This window comes from Mustela nivalis (assembly GCF_964662115.1).
Source record: "Mustela nivalis genome assembly, chromosome: 6".
Lineage (NCBI taxonomy): Eukaryota > Metazoa > Chordata > Mammalia > Carnivora > Mustelidae > Mustela > Mustela nivalis.
The window spans coordinates 39,065,003-39,075,932 of record NC_139025.1 but is presented as its reverse complement, the minus strand read 5'-3'; the positions used below and the strand labels follow the sequence as shown (position 1 = coordinate 39,075,932).

Sequence of the window (10,930 nt, the reverse complement as noted above, 5' to 3'; positions counted from 1 at the left end):
CTGGAAACCTGAGTTATCAAACAAAATGCTATAGCACAGGGATCATCACAAGAAAATGCTTCATATTTCTGTTTATAAAGTTTTTGAGGCTTTGCAGTCCAAAAGATCCAACAAATAATTGCAATTTAGAATCTGAGTAAAATGTAGAAATGGAGAAGGCTGCAATAATCACATTTTAAAATAAATTTTCATACTTTTTTTAAATTGATCACATTTGACCAAATTCAAGTAATAGCTGAAGATCAACTAATTCATATTACATGCTGGTGTTCATGTAACTTCAAATTCTGTTTTAGAAAGATTAAGTTCACTCTGAGCCTTATTTTGAAAGATTTTCTTGTTGCGATAAGAACCTGCTAATTGCAAATGAACAAAGTGGCTGGTACCGTTTGTGCCTTTAAGATCATAGTTCAAAAGAATTAAGCAAACATGATATCAAAGGTAAGACAAACACAACCTTTATTCTCTTTCAAAAGCTCAGAGAAGAGGACCTGGAACCACATTCACTGATTTAATCAGAATACCTTAAATTTTGTGGTCTCATTAAAAATTCTACAGTAATGGACTAAATATTATAAAAATGATAGTAAAATACATGGTTGCTCTCAGCCACATAGTAAAAAAGTAGTAAATTCTCTTATCCAACAAAAAGAAAGCTAGGCTAGTGAGCTTCTTGATCAATTATTCCTAATAAATAAAGATGATCCTATATACATATAATGATCAGGTTTTCATAGCCTAAAATCACAACATGCAGTCTGACAATAAAATTGTGTCACACTCAGGAACTGGAAAGCTAGCACACTAGAAAGAGCAAAATATTTTTTGGTTTATGCCAAATAGTGGGGCAGAAATATTAACTTACAACTACTCCAGAATGTTGGAGACAGATGGCAGTGAACATGCATGCTGCCTATTAATTATTAATTTTCAAAGAACTAGAATAGAGTATAATAACATTAATGTAAATTATTCAATACAATTCAATATTCTCTGGCTACAAAAAAAGTATGTCAAAATCTTGTACTACCTTCCAGCCATGAAGAAAAACAGCAGTAAAACAGCTGTAAAAGAGAGTAGGTATCAGACGACTGACAGAATACCAAATAATTTAGTTTCAGGAAATAAACTGGTTAAAATGGTATCACTAAGGTTTTTTGTTTTTGTTTTGCCATAAAAAGGTGATTTAAAAAAATCTATTGCTTAGCAATAAGTCAGTCAGAGAAAGACAAATACCATATGGTTTCACTCATATGTGGAATTTAAGAAACAAAACAGATGAACATAGGGGAAGGGAAGGAAAAATAAAATAAGATGAAAACATAGATGGGAGGCAAACCATAAGAGCTCCAGGAAACAAACTGAGAGTTGCTGGAGGGGTGGGGTGGGGTGGGGGATGGGGTAACTGGGTGATGGGCATTAAGGAGGGCACCTGATGGAATGTGCACTGGGTGTTATATGCAACTGATGAATCAGGTTTTTATCAGAATTTATCAGTTGATAAATTCTACCTCTGAAACTAATTTGAAAAAAAATCTATTGCTCAAAATAACTTTATATACAGTAGGGTAATTTTAGAGTAGGCAGACTTTAAGATTATCTTGACGTTTCTTAAGATTCTAGATAACATACGTGACTGTATTCCTTGGCATTCCTTTAAAACAATTACTAGAAATAAGCATGCTTCATTTGAGAACATAGATTAAAAAGTTTTTTTCTGACTCCCGGGAAAATGTATGCATGAAATAAACCTTTTTTCCTCTAAGCATAAAAAATAATTAGATGACCAAGAGGACTGAGTCAGGAATCAGGAGAAACAGATTTGACTTCAGGGAAATCATTTTTCCTCTGAGACCCCTTCCATCTATCTGATTCTGAAGTTAAAATACTCACTCCAAGCTGTGCAAAGTGACCTGGCATTATCAAGTTTCTATACAGTACTGGGCAAACTGTTGTTGTTTTCACTTTAATCCTCCAGTATTTGTCCTGCAAATTTGTATGCCAGATTTCTAGAGCTAGCAAGATTTTTCTCCCCACTCATTCCAGAAATTATGGAGAGCTTTCTATGTTGAAGGCAGGATTGCAAAACTTGCAATATTATGACTGTGTCACTGTCCCTGGGAATCCATGACTACCTGAAGAGCTGAATGCAGGTCACTGCTTCAGGGCCAACCTCAGACACATGAGGAAACAGGGAACATCCAGTGTTCTACTTGTTCCCTGGGTCGGGACAGTGATTCCCGAACTTGAGGGAATACAGGAGGAATCTCCAGACAGGCTTGTTAAAACACGGCTCTTTTTTTTTTTTTTTTTTTAAACACAGGGCTCTCACCCCAGCCTTATTGTGTCAGAATGGGCCTGTGTCTACAGTATGTCCACATTTTTACAGGTATATTCTCTCCCACCCCTCCACACCTCTGCAAGTCATTTGTGGGCTTCACTCTCTCTCCCAACATCCCCCCCCCCCCCGCCCCAACCCCCGGCCAAGAAAACCACGGTGTTGTAGGGATAACAGAGTCAGAGTCAGGAGCCAAGGAAGAGCTGCGTGACCTTGAATGAGTTATAACATCTCTAGGTCTCAGTCTCTTCATCAGATGGAAGTTGAACAGGAATCTCTACTGTCCCTTCCACACTCAAATGCTGCGTACTTTAAGAACCTGTCAACTCGGTGTAAATCGTGAAGATGGGGAGAATTTACAAGGATGTCTCAATCTGCGGTCCAAACACCCCAGCAAGGTTCTGGTAGCCCCCAGTTGCATGGAATCCCTCCCTCTGGTCCAGGCATCACACCAGGAGGAAAAGTGAGGCAAGGCTGGAATTGGAATTGATTGGGAGAATCTAAGAAGCTTGCAGGAGAGTTCAGACAACTAGCCGGAAAGGTCCTTTGAAAACGGGTATCACTCTGCGTCCTCATCCTCGTCGTTCTGGTCCTGGTAGCGAATGTAGACGACCAGCATGACAAAGCCCATGAGGATGCAGAGGGAGCCGACGACCAGGTAGGCGATGCCCAGGAAGGGGTTCTTGCCGCCCATCCAGGAGATGTTGCTGAAGACGATGAGCTTGTGGCCGCCGAAGGCGCGCACCGGGTAGTTGTAGGTGATGTTGACGAGGTAGGTGCCGCGCGGCAGCCCGGTGGAGTAGTTGCCCTGGCGGATGCGCGCGTACAGCTTGCGGAACGTGGGCAGCGCCGCCGTGCGCATCCACACCACGAAGTCCTGGTTGATGAAGCCGGTGTTGTTCGGGTCGGGGCTCAGCTCGTAGACCGGCCGGGGCCAGTTGGGCGGCGGGGCGGTGCCCTGGAAGGCAAGCGCCAGGCTGCCGTTCACCAGGGGCGGGTTGCGGAACTTGACGTGGCAGTCGGTCCACCAGGCGATGCCGGTGCGGTCGAGCGGCACCTCGACGTACGGTCCGCCGGGCTGGCGCTGGTGCCACAGCGAGAAGGAGTCGTTGAAGAGGCTGTTAGCGATGGCGCCGCAGGGCGCGATGGGCAGGCCGGAGGCGCGGCGCTGGTAGGGGGCGCACTCGTTGGCCGGGTGGCGCAGCGCGCTCGGCAGCCCGCTCAGCTGCGTGTCGTCGCGGGACACGCTGTAGCGCCGGTTGTTCTGGTAGAAGTTGGTCAGCTCGTAGTAGAGATACACGGGGCCCGGGAAGAGCTCCGGCAGCGAGAAGTACCAGGCGCACGAGCAGCGAAGCGGCGGCGCGCGGTCCTGGTCGGCCAGGGCGCACGCCGAGCAGTTGCCGGTGCCCGGGTTGCCCGTGTAGTCGTACTCGAGCTCCTTGATGCCGTAGGAGGAGTAGAAGAGGCCCAGGCCCAGGCCGATGAAGGCCAGGCCGGCGCAGAAGAAGAGCGGCAGCGCGATGCTGGCCGACAGCAGCGGCTGCCAGGCGGGGAGACGCTGCTGCGTGAACGCGGTGTTGTCGGGCTGGTGGGCGCCCCGGGCCGTGGCGCTCCAGGTCATGGCGGCCGCGCCGGATCGGACGAGGGACGGGCGGAGTGGCGCTCACGAGCGGCCAGCCGGGGGCGCCGCCCCTCCGCGCGGGGCGAGCCCGGGGGCTGCTCCCGGCCCTGCTTTCCGCAGGCTCAGGTGAGTTTGGGGGCTGCCCCGCCTCCGGCCCCTGCCCAGGTCAGTCTTAGCCTTCTCCTTGCCGTGACCTGAACCGCTCACTTCCGCCTCTGCCCAGGTGAGCCGAGCCGGCTCCGCCCCTGCTGGTGATGGGCAGCGGCGCCCCGCTTCTCCCGAGCGGAGCGGGGCGGGCGTTGGTTTCCTCACCTGGCGGGCCCAGGCTCGCGTTTCATCCCGGTCTGGGTGGGTCCGGCCGCCAGCTCCTCCTCCCCGAGGTGAGGGGCGTCTCCAGGCTGCGTCTGAGTGGCTCCTGCCTTGCTCAGGTACCACCTTCGCTTCCGCCTTCTAAGAAAGTAGAGAGCCTGGGCCAGTCTCTGCTGTTGATCACAGGAACTGCCACCTGTAGCAAGCATAAAGTTCACTGAGAGATTGCACCGGTGACTTGAAGGTTTCAGGCTATTAATCCTCTTTTATCTGGGGGGTGTGGAGGAGTGACTCTTGACCCTTTCGTCTTTGTAGGTTAAGTTATGGACCCCCTTTTAGTCAACTTCTAACCACAAATTGTAATACCGAGAGATTACACTATAGCAAATCTGTTAGTCATTCAATGTCAGCAATTCAAATTCTAGCATATTTTTTAAAAGACGAATGCTTTTCCGGCCAGGTATGGCAGTCTGGGTGCAAAGCTAAAAAAAAAGTAGAAAGTTCTCCAAAAATAAAGTTGGTCTTTAAAAAAGAGAATCACAGACCACAAGAGGTTCAAAGCCTGTAAATATCTCTCTAGCTGCTGGAAAAACCACACAAGGGTAAAAACGGACTGGACTACCTGTTATTTCCTTTTCTTTTCAGATTCTTTGCCTGACTGGAGAAAGGCCCCCAAAGACCTACCTGCTATCCACAGTCAAGGACTTTGGGAATGGTTTGGCCTAAGGAGGTGAACTATCGGGATTTATAGGACTTATTTTAAAGAGAACCCAAATGAGCTCTGGGTCATTGCTTGGGATTCTGGCTTTTATGTGCCATATTACACAAGGGGGTATCAGGCCATTTCAGCTTTGTGCTAAATTCTCCCTAGGTGTTGAGGGGTTCCAGCCTTTCCTCCAGCTCATAAAATGCAAATAACTTAAATATTTTCTATATTACACTTTTGCACCTAGAATAACAGGTTGCCTTCAGGAGTTGATGAAAACCCATTGAAATTTGGAAAGTTAAAATTCTTGAAAAATTAAGCAAGAATTTTTAAAAGCATCACCCAAGTGTTCACGCTTATGGTAAGTACTATAGAAGACAGAAGAGAATTCGACTAAAAAGGACCCTTGACTTCAAAGCGTTTGCAGTGTATGAGGGGATATATATTACTTTGAAGTAAAAAAAAATCGAAAGACACAATAGACAGCATATAGTCAAGTACCAAATTGCACTTTACAGGAATGATACTAAAAATTAAAAAGTAATATTGTTTTGACAATAAAAAATTCATTATCTTGTTGAATGGAATGAATGCAGGTTAGAGGCTTTATCTGTTAGAGGTCACTGAGGGAGAGTCAGATGACTTGAATTCCACTTCCCTCATGTCTAATTGTATCCCAAGAGAGGAATATTCTAACATTGCCAACAAGTTCCTGAAGTCTGAATCAATCTTCACTACACCTTTTCTTCAATAAGACAAAAGAACAAACAGTTCTCTGTATCATTATGGTTGAGTGTCATCTACACTTCTCATCAAATCATCAGTCAGCTTGACAGAAAGTACACAAAACTAGTCTCTAGGAAGAAATTCAGTCATCAAAACTTAATCTAACACCACCACTCCCCTAAAAGTCTGAGCCCCCCTGTTGAGCTGAGAGCCTTTCCCTGGATGGAAGGCAACCATTCATTTATTCTTCTAATTAAGGTGAAACCAGAGCATTCCAAAAGTCAAGAGAAGAGAACATTTCAAGACAGGGAATGGTCAACAGGGTGAAACACAGCTGAGGGTTCAAGTGAGATAAGAAATGAAAAGGAGTCATGGCATTTAACTTCTGTGGGAGCAGTTTGGGTGTTGGGGTGGGAAGAGTCAGGTTCTGTCAGGTGAAGGAAAGGGGAAATGGAGACAAGCAAGGTAGAACAACTCTTTAGAAATGTGGGGATGGGGAGGAAGAAGAAAGGCAAGTGGTAGTCATTGTGAAGAGGACATATTTCAGAGGAAAGGCTTCTTTATAGAGGACAGACTACTGTTTATTCTGAGGGAAAAAGATTATAATTCAGGCAAGGTTGCAGATGGGTGATCCTGGCTGGCACAAAGGCAGGAACAGGCAGGGGGTCCAGAGGACAGGTGCAGGGTCACCTCACCCCAGAAATTAGATGGCATGGAATAAAAATGGATGCAGAATGTAACTGGACTATGGGCTCAGCTCAAGAGAAGGAAGTTTTAATTTAATAATTTCCTCCGTGCACTAAAATGCAGGGTCATCTCCAAAGGAAAGCGTGAGAGGAGGAGGAGAGGGAACTGACCAAGGACACAGGAAGGGATGTTGAGTGGCTTGGTCTAAGGGAGTCCCCTCCATCCGGACTGAGAGATGGCGAGTGATTGAACATGTCCAGTGGATGGGGGCTTTCAGGGAAGGGGAGTTGGAAAGATAGAGGTTCAAGCTAGTGTTGTTCTTGGGGCAGGGTGGCTAAAGGATACACCTTAGTATGTAAGCTGAATGGCAAAGAAAATGAAACCAAGCCTATGGATCAAAAGAGAACATAGAAATCAGACATTGGGAGTCCTAATGATGTTCATGAGCAGGTGGCATGAAAGCTGGGAGGGGAAAAGTGCTGATACAAGATGGGATGTTAGAGGTGGAGCTGTACTGGTTTCTGGGTATATGTCCTATTTCCTCCACCAACTTGGAGCGTCTGAGAGGTCAAGGATTGATATACATCCTTGTCCCTCCCAATGCACTGTATAACGAAAATTCTGATCTTATGTCTTTAAATTGATTATACATGTTGTCATGGAGCATTAAAGGACACTTGGATCATGTTAACTCAATTCTTAGTTTTCAGTACCAATAAAGTGAAGAAATGAACTCATTCTAAACAATTCTTTATTGCCTCTCTTCATTACAAAGAGAACTCGAAGTGAAAGAAAAATGAATTCTCAATCACAATACTCTCAAAATTACTTCATTTCCCCCTTTTGTCTTCCCGATTTTATCTGTATAAATATTTAATCTCTGGTGGAATAATATAAAAATACGATTATTATCATCATTCTACTTGTTAAGTTACCTCCTTTTGGAATAAGGAATAAAATATTTTCTATATTTCTTTGTGGTCTTTATAAATTTTTAAATGGTCTTAAAATTCATGGGTCTACCATATATAACTACTTCTTTTTATTGTTGGGTATTATATTATTTCCAATTTTTCAGTATTCCAAATAATATGGTAGTGGACATCTTTTGCATGTAACTTTTCTTTTCAGCTATAAATTTCTGAGTAAGAAAGACTTAAAAGTTAAACTCCTTAGGGTACCTGGGTGACTCACTTGGTTAAGTGTCTGCCTTTGGCTCAGGTCAAGACTCCAGGGTCCTGGGATAGAGTCCTACATCAGGCTCCCCGCTCAGCAAGGAGTCTGATTCTCCCTCTGCTTCTCCCCCAACTTGTTCCCTCTCTCTCACTCTCTTTCTCTGTCTCTCTCTCAAATAAATAAAATAAATAAAATCTTTTAAAAAAGTCAAACTCTTTAAAGGTACATAGTGCTAGAAACTCTGATACAGCCACAGTAATGTGAGCTTTGCTATGTTCACCAAAAACTGCCAACAAAACCGATTGTTAACCACAGAATATATTTAGTCTATGCTAATAGGCTACCAGATACTAGGAGAAGCAGTATACCATAGGGGAAAGAATGCAGCTTGATATTAAGGAAGTCCAAGTTCTATCTAGTTCCCCTTGGTCAGTTTGCTTAACTATCCTGATCTGAATGCTTACCTGTATGAGTGTATTTGCCAAAATGATAGTGACTGTCGTTTTCCATGCAAAGATTTCTGTTCCTGGTAATCTCAAGGGGTGTCCTGTATACTGACTCATTGGTTGGTTAGCTTTTATGGATTTATACCTGCTGTGGGCCAGTCACTCTCTATGTGCTTTAGATACATTATCTCATCTAATTCACACCACAAACCTAGGTGGGAAGTACTGTCATTAAACCCACTGAGCTGATGCAGAACTAAGATTTAGGCTCAGGAAGTAGAGGCTGACCAAGTTCTCATGGAGGTAAACAAGCGATCAGGAAGCTGAAGGCCAACTTAATTCTTATGTCTTGCATTTTCAACGAGGACACTATAATGCCTGGGCATGCTTTCTCTTAAAAGAACCCCAAACACTTTAACAGTGAACCAGTTTTTGGTATTGCCATTCTTCTCTTATACAAAGATAGGAGAATTCCACACCACTGGATGGAGAGCCCCAGGATATCTGAGTTGCCTTCTTTTTGTTTAACAAAAGCTTTTGTTTTGAGGCTGACTTTTGTTTAGCATGCCTATTTCTCTAGCTAAAGGAAAAATAACTTCACTTGTCTGTCTATATTCAGTTTTTGCATTTATTTCCTTTAATAATGACTATATATCTTATTGTAATAGAGGCAGGGTTTTTTAATTGGTGTTTCCTTACATAAGTTTATACTACTGAGTATTGTTGCCTATTACTCTGCCCATGGGGCAGCTTTTATTTAAAAGGAATCAAATTAAATTGCTTCATAAAATTACAGCATATGTTCAGAAAAAAATTCACTGTGCCTGGACTTCATTTTTCATTAAAAACTGTATTCAAGAGATTTCCTGTTTTCAAAAATTATGAGTTGGTACCCCCTAGTGGAAGATACAAAGCAATTTCAGTTAACTACTACTAAAAGCACTGGAGGTGCAAAAGACTGGAAAGAATTCTCTGCTCCTTGCTGTGGTGTTTTGGATTCTCCTGTCACTACCTTATTGAGAAACAATGGAGGTCAGTCGTGTGCAGAGCTGCAGGGGGGAGTATGGAAGAAAAATGGGAATGAGCTAGGTGACAATAGGTCTTCAGCAGCATTGGCTTTAGGTATGAGATGGCCATGTTGAAAGGTGGTGGATAAATCAGCCAGGATGGGATTGGACTTGAGTTGTGTGATGGTTGGTGTTTGTTTGTAGGGTGTCTGTTGAGGTGATTATGGGACACCCTTCTCTGCCACCCCCCTGTCCCTGAGGGGATGAAACTCACTGGTTTGGGGATGGCCTCACTGAGGACTATGGTACACGTACTGTCTTTCCCTTATACATGGCAACAGTATCTGTTTTAAACTTTAGGAATCCTTCACTTAGGTATCAGGACAAAATAGCTAAGCACTTAAAAATTTTCAAAAAGTTACCAGATTGTGAAATGAAATAAAGTAGATGTCTGTTGCCATGAGAGGGCAAAGCCATATGTCCTAACGTCCATACGCTGGGGAGGGAGGGCTGACCTCTTAGGAAAACTGGAGGTACCCAAGAAAGATGTGCTTAGATGCTCTTCTCTGCTGGATAGCATCAATAAACTGAACAAACATACATTGAATTCTGTTAATCCAGATCACTGATTTAAATGTTTAAATACCTTGCCCCAACACCCCTTGAACCTGTAGTTGTCATGTGTGCTGATCAATATTGACTTGTTAATATTCAACCGGGAGAGGGTATATCCTTGGAGGGTTGCAGGCATCCCTGGCCTTTCTCTCATAATAGTAAATCTGAACTTGTGGCTGTGTTTAAAATTTTAGTTTTCTTTCTGTAGGAAAAAGTACCATGAGGATGGCTTGCATTGCATCAAATTCTAAACCAAAGTTTGGGACTCTACAGGGACCAGGATCCTAGATGATACCTTACCCAGTGTTTTCCAAACTGGCCATGTAGCAAAATCATTAGGGGGGAGGGCAGTGTTTAAAAATACACATTCCTAATCTCACAAAACAAAATGAGGGTTGCTGGGGGGTGGGGGTAGGGAGAGGGTGGTGGGGTTATAGACATTGGGGAGGGTATGTGTTATGGTGAGTGCTGTGAACTCTGTAAACCTGGCAATTCACAGACCTGTACCCCAGGGGCTAATAATACATTGTATGTTTATAAAAAAAATTTAAAAATTACTAAAAAAAAAAAAAACACATTCGATCTGCCTTTTGCCACTAAGTCACAATCTCCAGGGGCTGGTGCCCAGGAAGCTTACCCAGAGCAATCTGATCATTGCCCATCGCTGGGAGCCACCAACCTACTCCAGCCTCAGAATCCATCTGGGGAATTCTCTTTGATCTTAGTAAGAATTTCTGTGATGCAAGGAACGGAAACCCAAGCCAGCTTTAGTAAAGGGGCGGCTATTGTTTAAAGATGAGGAATCTCGCACAAGGAAGGAACTGAAGGAAATCGATTTGGCTCTCCCATGAGTAGAAGGTCATTAGGCAGCTCCCTTCTCTCTGTTTGTCCTGTGTGTCATGGCTTCTCTCTGCATTTTGGCAGGCCACCCTCTTCAGCACGGCTTTTAGTTTTGGTCCTCCCAGTCTTGGGCTTTGCATGGCTTTGGGTTGCCACAGTTCTGATTCAGGTACCAGTGCTGGATCACCTTACCGCCCTTGCTCACTCCACCATACATGTTCTTCAGTTCAGGAGAGACTCCAGGCTGGGTCAGGGGTCTGGCCTTGGTTCAATCTATTGTGATGGGTGGGGAGAGGTCCCATGACACACAAAATGGTTGCCTATATCCACCTCCTCAGTAAAAGTGGAAGGGACTCTTCCAAAGGAGGGGAAATACAGTCTGGCTAAGCACTCAAGGGAGGTACACTAAATGTTACAGCTCTTTTAGAATTTGTCTAGTAGGTTTTCCAGTCTTCACCA

At 44.1% G+C, this 10,930-nt stretch overlaps 1 protein-coding gene across 1 annotated transcript; it reads right to left on the bottom strand.

Annotated features, from left to right (window-relative positions):
• Positions 1–435: 435 nt before the first annotated feature.
• On the bottom strand, positions 436–4,481 carry TMEM30B (transmembrane protein 30B). Its single transcript, XM_082736432.1, has one exon. It carries the CDS (start codon positions 3,957–3,959, stop codon positions 2,898–2,900), a length of 1,062 nt encoding a protein of 353 aa, XP_082592558.1. The 5' UTR covers positions 3,960–4,481; the 3' UTR covers positions 436–2,897.
• Positions 4,482–10,930: the final 6,449 nt, after the last annotated feature.